Source organism: Triticum dicoccoides, chromosome 6B (assembly GCF_002162155.2).
Source record: "Triticum dicoccoides isolate Atlit2015 ecotype Zavitan chromosome 6B, WEW_v2.0, whole genome shotgun sequence".
Taxonomy (NCBI): domain Eukaryota; kingdom Viridiplantae; phylum Streptophyta; class Magnoliopsida; order Poales; family Poaceae; genus Triticum; species Triticum dicoccoides.
The window spans coordinates 515886470-515905172 of NC_041391.1; the positions used below are offsets into that span (position 1 = coordinate 515886470).

The 18703-nt window shown below is 48.0% G+C and overlaps 2 protein-coding genes across 2 annotated transcripts; both read right to left on the reverse strand.

Annotated features, from left to right (window-relative positions):
- Positions 1–5457: 5457 nt before the first annotated feature.
- On the reverse strand, positions 5458–6429 carry LOC119324696 (E3 ubiquitin-protein ligase RHA2A-like). Its single transcript, XM_037598468.1, has one exon. The coding sequence runs from the start codon at positions 6338–6340 to the stop codon at positions 5876–5878; it is 465 nt and encodes a 154-aa protein (XP_037454365.1). The 5' UTR covers positions 6341–6429; the 3' UTR covers positions 5458–5875.
- A 3083-nt stretch (positions 6430–9512) lies between these two features.
- LOC119322649 (protein TRANSPARENT TESTA GLABRA 1-like) lies at positions 9513–14868 on the reverse strand. Its single transcript, XM_037596136.1, has 2 exons — positions 13625–14868; positions 9513–9929 (listed from the first exon to the last, which is right to left on the reverse strand). The coding sequence occupies exon 1, from the start codon at positions 14697–14699 to the stop codon at positions 13629–13631; it is 1071 nt and encodes a 356-aa protein (XP_037452033.1). The 5' UTR covers positions 14700–14868; the 3' UTR covers positions 9513–9929; positions 13625–13628.
- Positions 14869–18703: the final 3835 nt, after the last annotated feature.

Consider the following 18703-nt stretch of genomic DNA (forward strand, 5'->3'; position numbering starts at 1 on the left):
GCCTCATGGGTCCCCTGGACCTCCACCGACCTCAACTCCACCTCTATATATTCACGTTCAGGGAGAAAAAAATAAGGGAGAAGGATTCATCACGTTTTACGATACGAAGCTGCCGCCCAAGCCATGTTCTTCCTCGGAAGGGCTGATCTGGAGCTCGTTCGGGCCTCTAGAGAAGGGAATCCGTCGCCATCGTCATCATCAACCATCCTCCATCACCAGTTTCATGATGTTCACCACCGTGCGTGAGTAATTCCATCGTAGGCTTGCTATATGGTGATGGGTTGGATGAGATTTACCATGTAATCGAGTTAGTTTTGTTAGAGTTTGATCCCTAGTATCCATTATGTTCTAAGATTGATGTTGCTATGACTTTGCCATGCTTAATGCTTGTCACTAGGGCCCGAGTGCCATGATTTTAGATCCGAACCTATTATGTTTTCATGAATATATGTGAGTTCTTGATCCTATCTTGCAAGTTATAGTCACCTACGACGTGTTATGATCCGGCAAACCCCGGAGTGACAATAGTCGGGACACTTCCCGGTGATGACCGTAGTTTGAGGAGTTCATGTATTCACTAAGTGCTAATGCTTTGGTCTGGTACTCTATTAAAAGGAGGCCTTAATATCCCTTAGTTTCCATTAGGACCCCGCTGCCACGGGGGGGTAGGACAAAAGATGTCATGCAAGTTCTTTTCCATAAGCACGTATGACTATATTCGGAATACATGTCTACATTGCATTGATGAACTGGAGCTAGTTCTGTGTCACCCTATGTTATAACTATTGCATGATGAATTACATCTGACATAATTATCCATCATTGATCCATTGCCTATGTGCTTTTCACATATTGATCTTTGATTAGTTACTTCTCCATTGCCACTGTTACGATTGCTACAAAACTGCTACTGTTACTTTTGCCACCGTTACTGTTACTTCCATACTAATTTGCTACTAAATACTTTGCTGCAGATATTAAGTCTTTCAGGTGTTGTTGAATTAACAACTCAGCTGCTAATACTTGAGAGTATTCTTTGGCTCCCCTTGTGTCGAATCAATAAATTTGGGTTGAATACTCTACCCTCGAAACTTGATGCGCTCCCTATACTTGTGGGTTATCAAGACCTTTTTCTGGGATTTATATCTGTTGATCACTATGAGGAATTTAAAAGATCAAAGAACAAAGATTTTTTTTCCTCCACTACGAGGGGAGGTAAGGAACTGCCATCTAGCTCTGCACTTGATGCACCTTCTGTTTAAAGTAAACTTGGGACACCTACACCTGTTATTGATTCTGATATGTCTGATGTCGCTTGAAGCTACATCGGTATTTCCCTAAAGAGGAAGGGATGATGCAGCACAGAGGTGTAGGTATTTCCCTCAGATATGAAATCAAGGTTATCGAACCAGTAGGAGAACCAAGCAACACAACGTAAACAACCCCTGCACACAAATAACAACACCTTGCAACCCGACGTGTTAAAGGGGTTGTCAGTCCCTTTCGGGGTACGGTGCCTCGAGATAGGCAAAGGACGTGAGGTAAATATGTAGATAGGATAAATAGATCGCGGAACAAATAAATTGCAGCAAGATATTTTTGTATTTTTTGGTTTGATAGATCTGGAAATAAACGCAAGGAAAAAGTAGATCGCAAGGCAAATATATGAGAAAGAAGACCCGCGGGCCGTAGGTTTCACTAGTGGCTTCTCTCGAGAAAAATAGCAAACGGGGGTAAACAAATTACCGTTGGGCAATTGATAGAACTTCAAATAATCATGATGATATCCAGGCAATGATCATTACATAGGCATCACGTCCAAGATTAGTAGACTGACTCCTGCCTGCATCTACTACTATTACTCCACACATCGACCGCTATCCAGCATGCATCTAGTGTATTAAGTTCATGGAAAACGGAGTAATGCAATAAGAACGATGACATGATGTAGACGAGATCCATTTATCTATTGCGGCAGATATGGATCACGTCTTTTTATCCTTAGTAGCAACGATACATACGTGTCGGTTCCCTTTCTGTCACTGGGATCAAGCACCGTAAGATCGAACCCACTACCGGGCACCTCTTCCCATTGCAAGATAAATAGATCAAGTTGGCCAAACAAAACCCAAATATCGAAGAAGAAATACGAGGCTATAAGAGATCATGCATATAAGAGATCAAAGAACTCAAATAACTTTCATGGATATAAAAAGATATAACTGATCATAAACTCGAAGTTCATCAGATCCCAACAAACACGCCGCCAAAATACTTACATCGTATGGATCTCCATGAGATCATTGTATTGATAATCAAGAGAGAGAGAGAGAGAGGAATCCATCTAGCTACTAACTATGGACCCGAAGGTCTACAAAGAACTACTCACGCATCATCGGAGAGGCACCAATGGAAGTGTTGAACCCCTCCGTGATGGTGTCTAGATTGGATCTCGTGGTTTTGGACTCTGCGGCGGCTAGAAGAAAATTTCGTTGACTCCCCTAGGGTTTCTGAAATATTGGGGTATTTATAGAGCAAAGAGTCGGTCCGGGGGCACCCGAGCTGGGCACAACCCACCTGGGCGCGCTTGGGCCTCCTGGCGCGCCCTGGTGGGTTGTCCCCTCCTCGGGACTCCCCCCAGGTGCAACCAGGGCCCGTTGTGTTCCTTCTGGCCCATAAAAAATCATTGTAAATTGGCGTGGCATTTGGACTCCTTTTGATATTGATTTACTGCAATGTAAAAAACATGCAGAAAACAGCAACTAGCACTTGGCACTATGTCAATATGTTAGTACCTAAAAGTGATATAAAATGACTATATAATGATTATAAAACATCCAAGATTGATAATAAAACAGCATGGAATAATCAAACATTATAGATACGTTGGAGACATATCATCATCCCCAAGCTTAACTCCTACTCGTCCTCGAGTAGGTAAGTGATAAAACAGAACTTTTGATTTGGAGTGTTGTTTATCATGTCATATCATATTCTTTTCTTCATAGCATGGACATTTGGACTTTTATGTGATTCAAAGCAATAGTCTAGTTTTGACATAATAATTTAGATACTCAAGCATATCAACAAGCAACCATGTCTTTCAAAATATCAATGCTAAAAGATTATCGAATCTAATGAGTTTACGTTGGTCTGTCAAACTTTTTTTGTTAGTTTGATTCTTTATGGAGTTGAAATCTTTCATCGACACCATGGTGAAGATATTGTGATCCAACAGCCTGCACTTCTAAGGGATCATCCCCGGCCCAAGCACATTCATCGATCAAGACTTCCCATCTTTTTGGATGGGCAACTCAGGGCGCTTTCAAAAATCATTATTGGTAATGTTCATGCGGGTGAAAGAGTGACAACATTGTTGCTTCAGTCCAATTGCAGCATCTTCACCGAAGTCTTTGGAGTATTTCTTCTAGTAGAGATTGATACTACAAAGAATGTGTTTTCAATAGATTTCATTGTTTTTCACGAATACGCAAAGCTTGCGTATCATTTCATTGATAGAAGGAAGAAGAAAGAGTACAATAAAGGATACAACACATGCCATGAACGCAAGAAGGCATAAGCATGGTGTCCGGAGCAGAGAGAGACGGGGTGCTTAGCCCGAACAGGGTGAAGGACACAACTAAACCCACCAAACCTAAAACTAGAGGAGCAGACCAAATCAGCAGGACGTCGAACATCTTCAATTCCAACACCCAGGACACCACGAGCTAGGAAGATAGGGCCTTCAAGAAGGGGAACGATGTCGTGACGCCGTCGCCATCCGATCCGGAGAACCGGACCTAGGGTTTCCCCTGATACTTGAAGGGGTGCATGGACAAAGGCTATGGCAACACCTCCAGGAAGGAAAACGACACCCGCGGGTGTCACCGCTGCCAGCATCGGCAAGCCGAGCATGGATTTCGCCTGGCCTAGTTCAGGCAATCCCAAAGCCGCCAGATCAGGATCCAAAGATGCCGAAGACAACCTACTTGTCGACCGCTACCTCAGATGGGGGTGGGGCTGCACATGTCGCCGACGAAAAATGCGAGCTTTGAAACTGACATGGCGTGTAGGTGGACAGGGTCGGAGAGGCAGCAAGGTAGAGAGCCAACGTAGATGGAAGGATGGCGGCCAACGTCGTCGGCAATTCAGAGCCGGAAGGGAACGCAGATCCATACCGCCGGAGGCGGAGCCACCAGAACGCCAGCAAACCGAAGCTGGAAGAGGCGCAGTTGTCGGTGCGTCGAGGCTGAAACCACGCCGGTAGAAGACGCCGACAGACCAAGAACACTGGAGAACGCAGGTCCATGGAAGCCAGTACCGAAGCGGTGTCGACAAAATCCACCGCATAGCTTCTAACAACCTGCCAGAGGATCATCGTCACCACACACGCAGAGGTCGTCACCATAGCTCAGCGGAGACACCGTCGACGACGAAGGGTGGCCTGCACCTAGGCAGGACCGAGCCCCGGCCACCTCCCCCAAGGGTCACGCCCGCCCCGACGGAGGAGTTACTTTGTACTTTCTTGAAGCTTAGATTCAAATCAGTGTACTTGTAATTGTTATGATTATGAATAAAATTACATGTGTTTCTTAAAAAAATACTCCCTACGTTCCTTGATATAAGGTGTATAGATTTTTGAGAAAAAATCCGAAATATAAGGTGCATTGAGCTGCACCACTCGTTTGAATATTTTTTTTAGGAATTTGATTACATTTCCTTATATAAGGTAAGCTCCTCTATTTACTCATGTCAATTAGTCAGGTGTAATCTCACCCAAAACTTGTGAAATTTTTCCTCCATGTGCGTTCTTTAATTTCCGTGCCAAAAACTATACACCCTATATTTAAAAATGGAGGGAGTATCAAAATTCTTAAATCCCCTCGATCAATGAACGGAAAGTTAGCGGATTGATTACTTCACATATGGCGAAACCCAGAACCTAAATGTTCCTTCTTGACGTGCACACAAAGTTTTGCTTGCACGTATAATTCTCACTAAATTTAAATGCACACTATTTTTTCTCCTGCTGCAACGCACGGGCATATGTGCTAGTAACTCCTAAACAAAGTTTGGTGGGATTACACAAAATAAGTGATTTCATCCGTTGATCTTCCCATGTAAACCAGCAGTCCATGGGATTGAATTATTTAGAGGTTCTTCCCGTTGGTTCCTGTTGTGTGGTGACTATTATTGGAGCAGAGAAACAGATGAAATGGATAACCCGTTCATAGTTCTATGTTGTATGTTCGGTCTTAATACCGTGGAGCCATATGTGACTGTGTTGGGGTTTATATAGGGCTAAAAATCAATCAAACAAGGTGACTTCTGTCTTTTCCAAACTGTGTAGACTTAACTAAGGTGCGGAATGTGCACATGTTCGTGTCCAGAATCTCCCTCACGCACTATTGGCCACTGCAAATTGAGGTACTAGACGGAACCAAAAAATTAAAACTCGGTCAGCAAACAATCATCAAGCTTTTTTTTATGAAGCATAAGTGTATGAGTTATACAACTGTACGTCGTAGTCCCACAACTGGGATTGTACAAGTCGAACAGCAACATGCGTTTTGGAGCTGTTGACATTTCGAGATCCACTAACCAAACGCTAGTACACATATGTTCGACCAAAGAATCCTTCTCTACGGGGGGGGAAAAACTATGCGTATGCACCTATTGGTGACCTCGTGATTGGATGGCTACTATACAAAGTGGCGCCCTAATAATAAGCTAAATAAAATCCCAATTTTGAGATGATGTAAACCCACATTAAATACACATGCAGCCGGTCGAGATCGCGAATCTCTGTGTCGGCCGCCACCGCGCTGGGAAAACGAAAGACGTGGCCTTCGAGCTAACCTGGCGCGGTTGGTCGTCACCAAACGCGCGTGAGGAGGCTGGCGAGCGGGCCGTCCCTCCGCGCGCGAGGCAGTAGGTGGGAGCGACACAGCGGGCAGGTGGTCCGGCCGAGGTCGATCCACCCGTCGATGCAGCCCCGGTGGAAGGCGTGCGCGCAGTTGCCCAGCCGCCGCACCTCGTCCGTCGCCCGCAGCCTCTCCAGGCACACGATGCACGTCGCCGCGGCGGCGACCTCGTCGTCGTCCCCGTCGTGCTGCTGCTGCTGCGCCGGACGCGCCAGGCAGCCGAACTCGACGGCCGGGAGGCGCTCCTTGACCTCCTCGGGCAGCGGGGCGTCGTCCACAGAGCGGCGCGGGGAGCGGCAGAGGCCGACGAGGGAGAGCAGCAGGAGGAGGGCGTCCCTGACGGCGGCGACGAGCTTGCAGAAGGCGATGACCGGCTTGGGGATGGCGACGCAGTAGCACACCAGGGGGAACCCCATGGCCGGAGGCGACGCGTGCGCGGCGGGAATTCGAACGTTGCAGGCTGCGCCGGCCAGGCCTGTCGTTTGTTGCGGGCGGGACGAGGAGGAGAGGATGTATGTCTGTATATATATATATATATATGAGTTAAATGCACCGCAGGTCCTAAAAGTTTTGTTAGGGTGTCACTTTAGTCTCAATTCTTCCAAAATGCATATTTAGGTCCTAATTCTTTAGTAAGTGGTTCATCCGAGGTTTTTTTTTCACGAACGCTCATTGACCTGCCTGCGTGGCGCGTTGACCCGCGCCACATCAACACAGGGCCCAACCGCCAGGCGAGAAACGTCCTAAAAGTTTCTGCGCAGTGTCACTTTAGTCCCACTTCTTTCAAAATGAACGTTTCGGTTCTAATTCTATAGTAAATGGTTCATCCGAGGCCTTTTTTTTGCACGAGCGGTTGCTGACCTGCTCGCATGACGAGTTGAGCCACACCATGTCAACTTATAGGCTGCTGCGGTTACTCTTTTTTTACATAAAGCCCCTTGTTAACCCCCCCTCTTGACATTTCCCAGCCCCTACCGGAATCCTCTCCCTCTCTCTCGTGCCCACACCATCCCCATGGCTGGGACGGTAAGCTCCTCGGTAGGGAAGCGTGTGACGAAGGGGAGCATTGCAGCAGCATCGTCGGCACCACCTCCTTCACAAGCTCCTATCACCTAACCTCAAATCAGAGCAAGCGGTTTAAGAAACTTAATGAAAAAGTGCAAATCGAACTAAATCAATGCCTACAGCTAGTGATTGTGGCAGAGTAGAGGAAATCACATAGCTACGGGACGATAGCGGCCAAAAAGTTAAGTCGACCTGGCATGGTTCAACGCGCAACCGAGCAGGTCAATGAGCGATGCTGCAAAAAAGGACCTCGGGTGAACCACTTACTATAGAATTAGGACCTAAACGTGCATTTTAAAAGTAGGACTAAGGTGATACTGTCCAGAAACTTTTAGAACCTCTAGTGTATTTCTCTCGCCACGCGATTGGGCCTTGTATTGACGTGGCATGGGTCAACGCGCCACGCGGGCAGGTCAGCGAGCACTCATGAAAAAAGGACCTCGGGTGAACCACTTCCTAAAGAATTAGGACCTAAAAATGCATTTTGGAAGAATTAGGACTAAAGTGACACCCCGATGAAACTTTTAGGACCTCCAGTGCATTTAACTCTATATATATATATATATGCTTGATCGAGCGAGCTGAGCCAGGAGGAAAGCGCGCGCGCTCGCAGGTTATATAGAGCGGCAGAGAGAGCGAAGGAAGCAGAGTTTGGAGAGTTTCACGTGGTTTTGGTGGAGGATAACGCGGACCGGGAAGGGTTGGGGAGGGGTGGACGGAGGGGACACGGGCGAATGGAATGAGCTCGCAGTACGTCATGGGAAATGGCCGGCGGGCGTGCGGGCGTGCTCGGCTCGTGCGCGGAAGCTGCCTAGCAGGTCGTTAAAACGCGAGGGACGACTGACGCGGCGGAAATAACCCGTATACCGTACAAATTGTTGAACGCCCGCGTGGTGGCAGGGACGTGCAGTCCATCCTTCGGTAGTGCATTGGCATGGACTTGGCACGCATGGGACAACGCGATCTCGGTGGCATTTCATAGGGGAAAGCCTGGGATGTTGACTCGGCGCCCGCGTATATGTTAAAGGTTAATCAGGGTCACTCGGGGTCCGTTCTTAGACCGGAGGCTGGTTGGGGCCGCTTGTAATGAGATCTCCCCACGGTGATGTATCTGGCGGCAAATTTTCACGATTCTTCTTTTGTCCCAATTCTCAAAGGTTGATATACGTATCTTACTACTACTAGTTCGGAGCCCCAGACAAACCCTTATGCACAGCTAGTATTAAGTTCCTCCTCTCTTTTTTTTCTCTTGCAGTTTTTTTTTCTTTTTTGAGAGAGAATTTATGTTTGCACACTGGATGCAGGGCAGAGCGCGTAGGAGGGGCAATGCGCAGCAGAATGCACGGATCGTTTCGCTTTCGCATACTGGGAGGTTCGTACTTTGCAGGTCGTGATTGCCTAATTTACTGCCGTCCGGCTCAGTTCCGCACATTTCTCTCGTGGTATGTCCGTGCTCCGCGAAAGTAACTCGTAGTCCCGTACACCAAAGGACGATGCTTCATGAACTTTCGCGGTTGTTGTCTGGGTACAGTAAACCCTCATTTCAATGTTTGAAAGAAAGACTCGGGACATATGACATTATACATGTACCGATCTTAAGAAAAGCTCCACAAATAAATACCTCTTTCACTTACGCTTTTATATTTCACTTACTTTTCTGTCTTTACCCCAGCCTCAGACAAGTCCTCACACACCGTATTAACAGAAGAGATGGCATCACCGATTCACCATGCCGGGTCAGCATCGCGCTTATATGCATTGCCAACCGTGATGGTGCATATGATGTGAATAGCAGTGTAATTAGTACAGGAACGGAACGTCATGGGCTGGTCATGGAGGCTTTAGCGTCGACCGGCGCAGCACGTACACGGCGACACGATACAAGTTGCCATTGATTGGGCCTGCGTGTACCGAAAGAGGCGGGTTCGGCAAGCCAGCCGTCGGCCGTCACGATGGGGCGCGCGCCGGCGCGCGCGTCCTCCGGTGGCAGTGGTACGGGTACGCCTGCGCACAGGAATGAATGAATATTATGTCAGGTGCGCGGTCTCTGTCGCGGGGTGCCTCATCTCATCTCGCCGCGCGTGTTCGGCGGCGGGCAGTCCTTCCGATCCGACGCTACTGGCGCAGCCACGCGTGCTATGAATCTGGGTGGTGATGGTGCCGAGGCTCGATCGATCTGGTTGCGGAGGGCGCTGGGCTACCCGCGATAGCTAGGGAAATAGAGTTGGAGTCATCATCGACAGCAACAAGATGTGCATTGAATGCGGATGACGAGCGGTGCCGAATGTCCTAGGAATGGATCGACATGATTGGGCCGGAGCGGATTGCCAAGGCCAAGAGGGATGCCGCAGGAAGCAACATATAGTACACGACGCAGCTGGCAACAATAATGCACACTGGCGGTAGAGTACTGACTACTCATCTCAACTCAACTGGAGAAGAACAGTAGGCCTTAATTCGCTGATCCCTTCGATCCGAGAAGCGAGCATTTGTACGAGAACATTTCGACCTTACAGCATCAGCTGAGGCTCCAAAATGTGATATGTGCAAATTCGGCTCGAAAATAAATATCACAATATACAACCCGAGTATGAACAGACGACCAAAGGAAACTGTGTCCACCCGAAATAAAGAGAAAAACAGAGAACTGGAAATACCAGGAAGCCCGGCACAACGAGTGACCGCTTGACTAGAGCCAACCTCCAACTCTCTTTACTAACACTAGCAGTTGCTATAGACTATATTTCCATGTTCGCAGTGAGACCAACCTACTAGGCTCAGATGATGCTGACAACAAATCATTCCTTGGTAGCCAAATGTGTCACAGAAGAGAAAGCAGCATGACTTCTTCGATGTTAATGGCGTACCAAATAAGTCAGATAGTTTGAATCAGCGTTCTTCAGAAATGTTCCCTTGAATCGAGCGTTCTTCAGAGATGTTCTGCATTGCAAGGAAAATTTCCGCATCAGGTATGTTGGATATCGATGTTAACACGGTGTGCAAGAACAACATTATTCAGTACACAGAAAATGAGTGTCTGCTTCATGTTAACAAAATAAAATAACTGCCAAAAGTCATTAGGCTGTATTCTACAGTAGTAGTGAAAATTGACAAAACTAGGACACACTAGCAGTAAACTGTATCCACAAAAAATGTTTGTCCAGATAAATAAACTTTAGTTTTGTCACGGCCCGGGCTCTGGAGAGTGTAGCCATGCAGATCCTTGTGCGCCGTGGGCGCAGGGGGGTTAGGGTTTGGGAATCGGAGGCACGCCTCCTCTTTTCTTCTTTATTGATTCTCTGGTGTCCACAAACTAGGCCTAGGTCCCTTTATATATAGGGCCGGCTGACACAAACTCAACTTAACTTTCCAACTAACACAATCTTTATCTATGGAAATAATTAACTAACTTGATATGCAAGCAAACTAAAGATAAAGCCTATCTCTAAGCAGATTTGGGACCCTCCCTGTTCCTGCACCTGAAGTGCTGGCCCCACATGACATCTACCCGAAATAAGTTGTGAAGAGCTTAGTGCACAGTTCTGAAGAGATTACTGTACAATGGGCTAGGATTTAGTGATATTACGTTGTGAAGAGCTCAATGCACAAAGGGTTACATGATTGATCACTGTACGAGCATAGAATGGCCATTCCTGGAACTAAGAATTTTAAAAGCAAGTAAAATATGCAAGGACACCTTAAAAAGTATATCAAGAATCAGAGATAGAAATGGAAAGATAATCAAATAATGGAAGTATATACGACCATATTTAAATAGTGTATCTGTGCTCATGAATCATGATTGTGACTGATGTGTTGCCTAGAATAACCTTTGGGACATTTACTGATATGTTGGTAGTTATATGTTGCCAAGAATAACCTCTAGAATATTTATTTGACAGATTTAACCTTTAGAGTTTAGAGTCTGCTCAACTTTCTCTATCTCCGCAGTCCTCATCCAACTCCTCTTTCTTCCCAATCCATCATGTCCTCATCCAAGATCAAATCCCTCTCTGTAGTCCTCATCAAATGCTGGATTGATGCGCCAGTGGACACCCAAGGCCATGGTGACCGAACAGACACTAGCGCTGCTCCCGCTGACCGTGAAAGAGACCTCGAGGGGCGGATGAAGACAGTTGCTTTGAGTGGCGGAGAAAGACAGAAGCGTGTCTCACGCCGGTGATGGTGGAGGAGGATGTGAGGTGGTGGCTAGGCAGGCTCGCTGCTGAGGGAGGCCGCCTCGGAGGTGAGGCAGCAACTAGGCGCACGCGCCACTTAAGATAACCATTCTCGGTGTCCAGATTTGAGGAAGGTTGTGATGCGGTTCAAGCTCCATCACCATGGACTTGTCCCACAGAAGCGTGAGAGGGAGAGAGGTTGGTGGCAGAAGAGATGGATCTTTTATTCCTACAACCAATTTGTCTTGCTCCGGTTCAAAGGTTTTCTAATCTGACAACGCCTCCACAATGGTGCGAACCAGTGCCAAATGCCAAATTTAGCATTTGGCATCATTATTTGGCCAATGATGGGGCTGCCCTTATGTTACATTACTTGTAATTTCAAGTTAAATCAGACTCAAGATTCTTAGAGAAACTTTAATGAGAGATTTTGTCGGTTATTAGCAAGAAGCCTGTGTATTTCTATGGACTAACAAAATCATACAACATGTTTATATGACTAATTACTTTCTTCTATTGGGGTGCTGCACGGTGTATCCGGATATCCATTATACATAGGAGAGTTTGTGCCAAATAGTTTCCAGTGGGTCCCCTGGGAGGTAAGCAGTCCCACCTCAATCTCAGCCGCTGGTAGCAACTTGGACGGTTACTTGGTATGACCTCAAGGCAAATGGTTTATCACCACCAACTGGTTTGTTTACAGGAGCAAAAATATAGGATTTATTTCCATCTTTCAAGTTTAAAAATGTCGCATATACCCTTGGTTGCAGAATAGGCATAGTTAGGGCATAGAGAATGTGAAATCTGAAGCACATTTCACTAAATCATATGTTATATTACAGATGTCTAGTCATCGGTTTTTGTTATAAATATAGATAGATTAATAAGCATGAACGGAATCTGATGTTGGAGGTAAGATAAAAATAGAGGCCATAACTCTTTTCTGGAGAATACGCATGGGAATCATGCATATTCGCAATACTCGGAAGGGGAAATGGGTACCTAAATGTCATATCCTAATTAGATCGATACTGAATTGACAGGTTTAGCATTTAGCATGTAGGTAAGGTTGCCCCACACCTTTGAAATGAACTGTTAAGCAGATGTATGGATCAAAACATGTGAACAACCTAGGTTTCCTGAACCATTGGCAATTCAGCGCCTCAATGAAATGCCTTGCTCTCAACTTCATTGCTTCCAACCTGATTATGGTGAGCAGCGGCTGGACCTCGGAATATTTGTTGTTGAAGGGCCCATTTCTCTTCCTCCACAGAAACAGTGATACCTTCCCTTTTCTCCCAATTTTTGGCAGAGTAAGATAGAGATGAAGGGGCAGATGGCTGTGTTCTCCCTGTTTTGGCACGAGCAAGACAGAGGAGGAGGGGCAGATTAATGTGGCACAGAAATGGGTAATGAAGGATGGCTTCCCACAAAGGTCTTGTGTCCTGATTAATTCCGTGATTCAGGTGGAGCTGAACCCGTAATCTTTCTTCGATAACAATCAAGAGAAAAAATGAATTGAATTGCCTAACATTTTTTATTCAAAAGCAACCAAATTGAATGTTTTCTCTAAATTGGGGCTCCGGTTAACTAACAAAGAATGCTTGCAACTGTAATACAGAGACCAAGGGCAGTTTGTCATGTTTAGATGGTTAGTGTAACTTTCAGGTATCCATCACATACAAATAAAATTGTTCCCACTTTGATGTTTTAACTTTTCACCACCAACCAGTGGTTGGCATTTTACATGAAAACCAGAAACACCATGTCAAAAGTTTATCATAAGCTGAAATTGATGCGAAAAATTAGCAAATCCTATGCTTCATGGGACTGATCGTCCAATGGAGGAAACCGAACTGAAGTAATATGGAACAAAAAATTTATGATATGTTTGTCACTAATCAGGTTATACATGTCCAACAACTCATAACCTATATGTGAAATCACCTTCATTAAATCTTAAATATGTTGCTATTTTTCTGAGAAAACGCAAAGCTTCCGCCTCAATGCATTGATAGAAAGAAGAGAAGTACAAATGTACAAGCCTAAGACTAGACTGAGCAACCAACCACTCAAGGAAAGACCACGACCAACAGCCACAAAATAAACGTTACAACTGACGCAATCAAACAAACCCCGGCCTAGATGCCACCGAGACAAGCATTAAAAATCATGAGCTGCGGCGCAATTGCTACGCACGACGCAATCCGTGCCATACACCTCAGCCGGACATTTATCACGAGCTTGCGCGCACGCACTGCCGATTGGATGGTGCTGAACCGGTTCACGCTATAAGTTCAATCACTGAATTTCGCACGCTAGATTTAGGTAACATTAAATGTGTTACTACCATGAATCAACAGAAACTATTTCTTAGATGAACCTACTGCAACTGCAAGACATCAATCAAAAATATAGAACGGTGAAACCATACATTACAATTAGGATGGAACCAACCTTGTCAGACCCGGAGAAGCTGGACCTTGTTCTCAATGGAAATGCCCATCCAGTCCGGGTGTCCGGCCACCCACTGCAGCTGGTTTATCTCGGCACCCGCATCATAAACAAGAACTGGATCAATCCCTTCGGGAGGCACTGCTGCCGGTGCCTCAGGCAGCTCCCAGATGAGCGCCTGCCCGTCGTCCCCTGCCGAGCAGAGGTGTCTTGCAGCCTGCGGTGCCCACGCAACAGCGTTGACGCATCCCCCATGCCGATGTAGCTCGGCCACAGGCACCCCGGGTGCGCGTATGTCGAGCACAACGACGGCGTTGCTGTCCATGAGCAGGGCGGCCATGTACCGTAGGTCATAGCGGTTCCAGGCAAGCCTGAGGAGCGGCGTGTCCGGGCGGGGGCTCTCGTAGACGATGGTGGAGTGCTCCTTGTCCCGGAGATCAAAGACGCGGACGGAGCCATCGGCGGAGACGGAGGCAAAGACGCCGGCCTCCCCCCAGGCGATGTCGTGCACGGCCTTGTCGTGCGCGATGAGCTGCGTCTCGACGACGCCGCGCTCGATGTCCCAGACGGTGCAGGTGGTGTCGATGGAGGCGGTCCCGATGCGGCGGGGCTCGATCTCGTTCCAGTCGAAGGAGGTGAGGGGCGCGCAGAAGTCGGAGGCGGAGGCCTTGCGGTTGTCGAGGACGGAGCGGAGCTCGGGGGCGGGGGCGGAGGCGGAGAGGTCGTCGAGGGGGGCGTGCCAGAGGCGGAGGGCGTCGGAGGAGGAGGCAAGGAGGGGCGTGGAGGCGGCGCGCGGGTTAAACTGGAGCTTGGTGGGCGGGTAGGGGTGGTCGAAGGAGAGGGAGGGGACGGCGCGGAAGGAGGCGGCGGTGGGGTGGACGGAGTCGAAGCAGAGGAGGGAGACGCGGTTGTGGAGGTCCTCGAGGAAGCTCCCGGCGGCGAGGACGGGCGCGGAGGGGGAGAAGGCCAGCGCGTAGATCGAGTGGGGGAGCTCGCACGTGAAGGCGTAGGGGTTGGGCGCCGCGTCCGCGCCCGCCGGCGAGGCGGCCGCCGACGGCGTCGGCTTCGGCTGGTCCATGGAGGGTTTGCCCTCGTTCCGTGTGGATTTGGGGTTGGACTTGTGCCGCTGGCTGCTGGGGCTCTTGGCCTGGGTGATTGTTTTACGGACGCGACGAGTTAAAAGGAGGAAGAGCCGGCGGGCAGTGTGGAAAGAAGTTTCAGAGCTCTCGTCTCGTGCACTCCAGCGGGCGGCAGGTGAACGGCGACCTGGCAAGTGAGCACGAGGGTTGAAATCGATGGAGCCACCGGTCTACGGGTGCAGTGCGCGGCGCACGGGAGGAGGACCGACGAATTTCCAGAGCAAAGGAAGTGTCGTTCGAGTGAGATGTTGACCGGAAATTCATATACGGAGTATATGCATACGATTCTAAGAAAATGAAGAAACATAGAATTAAAAAAACTCTGTGCTTATCTCAATCATGAATAAGGCCCTGCTTGGATTGGATGTAAGTTTTTACACCTATATTTATTTTACAAGTGTAAATTACAGGTCAACACTTGATTCCTGCCTGGAATCAAAACGACGGAACGAGCTCTGTATTCTATACCGGCCAGAAACGAGGAGAAACGTTGATCCAAACGCGGCGTAAGTTGTATTTCATCATAAGAAAAACAAAGCATTCGTTTAAAGAGTTTGAGTGTATGCTAGTGTATAGTGAAATCCTTAAAAAAAAGGGTAATGATTTTAATTAGGCGGCCAGCAATGGCATTCACCCGTCACCTCCTACCCACCCCCACCACCCTCCTTTATCCCCTTCCCGTCACTTTTGATCCACTCATCCGACGCTGCCTCATCTACCGAGAAAGGATTTTGCCCTGATACATCCAAGCAGGGGATAAAAGATCGCCCGGACCAACACGAACAAGTAGCAATAATGTATACCCTGAAAATAAAATAGCAATAATATATGGCTAAAAATGTGTATCTCGTACTAAGTAACATGTCTATAATTTATTTATTTATTTATTTATTTTAAAACGAGAGGGGTTTTCCTCCGCCCCAACTTTTATTAAAAAGCCAAGGCAAAACGGCCACACTCAAACTTTTACAGCTCTCGGCACGGCCAGAAAGTAGCTGCAGCAGACTTATCATTGGAAGTTTATGTAGTTCTTTCCACGAAACACTCGTGGCAATATGGCAAGGGCAGACAACGGAACTATATAAGCCACTATCAGTTCAACAAAAAGGCAGCTCTATGGATCAACTACTCCATCACCAACAGTCCAGGCAATCCTAAGCAGCTCCCCTTATCGATGGTCGAGCAGCCTTAAACAGCAAAGGAGGAGCGCAGCTTGATTGTCCGAACAAAGTATCTTCCACTGACGAATTCTTGCGCCCATCAGGTCCAGGACGCATCGCACACTTCGCCAACTTCGCCCCTGGAAGACAAATTCATTTTGAAACAACCATAAGCTCCACACGGCAACAGAGGTAACCAAATTAATACTTTACATTGTTTGTTAGCTTTCCAGAAAGAAAGCAAAGAACGGAAAAGAGTTGGGCACAGGAATGTTAATACTCTCCGACACCACAGCCCACATGTGTTTGGCAACAATGCAATCAAAAAAAATTGTTGGATACTTTCAGGTTCAGCACAAAACACACATGAGACATCCTCAGCGTGTCTACGTCTGCCCAAGTTAACTCTAGTTAAAGTTTTGTTATGAAAAATAAGCCACAAAAAAACATGGACATTGGGAGGCACTTTGATCTTCCAAATAAAATCCTTTGGATCAAAAGAGCCCCCCCTCCCCCCAAAGTTGATTTCCTTCTACAAGGATTTAACAAAATAAAGACTAGTTTTCTCCAAGTGTTGGAAATATGCCCTAGAGGCAATAATAAATTAGTTATTATTATTATATTTCCTTATTCATGATAATCGTTTATTATCCATGCTATAATTGTATTAATAGGAAACTCAGATACATGTGTGGGTACATAGACAACACCATGTCCCTAGTAAGCCTCTAATTGACTAGCTCGTTGATCAATAGATGGTTACGGTTTCCTGGCCATGGACACTGGATGCCGTTGATAACGGGATCACATCATTAGGAGAATGATGTGATGGACAAGACCCAATCCTAAGCCTAGCACAAAGATTGTGTAGTTCGTATGCTAAAGCTTTTATAATGTCAAGTCTCATTTCCTTAAACCATGAGATTGTGCAACTCCCGGATACCGTAGGAATGCTTTGGGTGTACCAAACGTCACAACGTAACTGGGTGGCTATAAAGGTGCACTACGGGTATCTCCGAAAGTGTCTGTTGGGTTGGCACGAATCGAGACTGGGATTTGTCACTCCGGTTGACGAAGAGGTATCTCTGGGGCCACTCGGTAGGACATCATCATAATGTGCACAATGTGACCAAGGGGTTGATCACGGGATGATGTGTTACGGAACGAGTAAAGAGACTTGCCGGTAACGAGATTGAACAAGGTATCGGCATACCGACGATCGAATCTCGGGCAAGTACAATACCGCTAGACAAAGGGAATTGTATACGGGATTGATTGAATCCTCGACATCGTGGTTCATCCAATGAGATCATCGTGGAACATGTGGGAGCCAACATGGGTATCCAAATCCCACTGTTGGTTATTGACCGGAGAACGTCTCGGTCATGTCTGCATGGTTCCCGAACCCGTAGGGTCTACACACTTAAGGTTCGATGACGCTAGGGTTATAGGGAATAGATATACGTGGTTATCGAATGTTGTTCAGAGTCCCGGATGAGATCCCGGACGTCACGAGGAGTTCCGGAATGGTCCGGAAGTAAAGATTTATATATGGGAAGTCATGTGCTGGTCACTGGAAAAGTTTCGGGTGCTATCGGTAACGTACCGGGACCATCGGGAGGGTCCCGGAGGTCCACCAAGTGGGGCCACCGGCCCCAGAGGGCTGCATGGGCCAAGTGTGGGAGGGAACCAGCCCCAGGTGGGCTGGTGCGCCCCCCCCCCCCTCCCAAGGGCCCAAGGCGCCTAGGGTTTGGGGAGGGGGCGCACCCACCTTACTTGGGGGGCAAGTTTCCCCTCTTCCCCCCCCTTTGGCCGCACCCTAGATGGGATCTAGGGGCTGCCGTGTTGGGGAACGTTGCAGAAAATTAAAAAAAATTCTACGGTTTCACCAAGATCCATCTATGAGTTCATCTAAGCAACGAGTCAAGGGAGTGAGTTTGCATCTACATACCCCTTGTAGATCGAGTGCGAAAGCGTTCAAGGGGATGGTGATGATGGAGTCGTACTCGCCGTGATTCAGATCACCGATGACCAAGTGCTGAATGGACAGCACCTCCGCGTTCAACACACGTACGGTACGGGCGACGTCTCCTCTGTCTTGATCCATCAAGGAGGAAGGAGAGGTTGAGGAAGACAGCTCCAATGGCAGCACGATGGCGTGGTGTTGTTGGTGCAGCAGTACTCCGACAGGGCTTCGCCAAGCACGTACGGAGGAGGAGAGGTGTTGGGGAGGGGAGGGGCTGCGCCTTGGCTTGGGTGTTCAGCCCTCCCCTCACCCCTCTATTTATAGGGGAAGGGGCAAGGGGGGCCGGCCCCTCTAGATGGGATCTAGAGGGGGGGCGGCGGCCAGGGAGGGGAAACTTGCCCCCCAAGCAAGGGGGGCGCCCCCTCTAGGGTTCCCCCCCAACCCTAGGCGCATGGGCCCAAAGGGGGGCGCGCCCAGCCCTCCAGGGGCTGGCTCCTGCCCCACGCAGCCCATGTGGCCCCCCGGGAGGGGTGGCCCCTCCCGGTGGACCCCCGGAACCCTTCCGGTGGCCCCGGTACAATACCGATATGCCCCCGAAACCTTCCGGTGTCCATATGACAGCTTCCCATATATAAATCTTTACCTCCGGACCATTTCGGAACTCCTCGTGACGTCCGAGATCTCATACGGGACTCCGAACAACATTCGGTATTCACATACAAGTCTTCCTAATAACCCTAGCGTCACCGAACCTTAAGTGTGTAGACCCTACGGGTTCGGGAGACACGCAGACATGACCGAGACGGCTCTCAGGTCA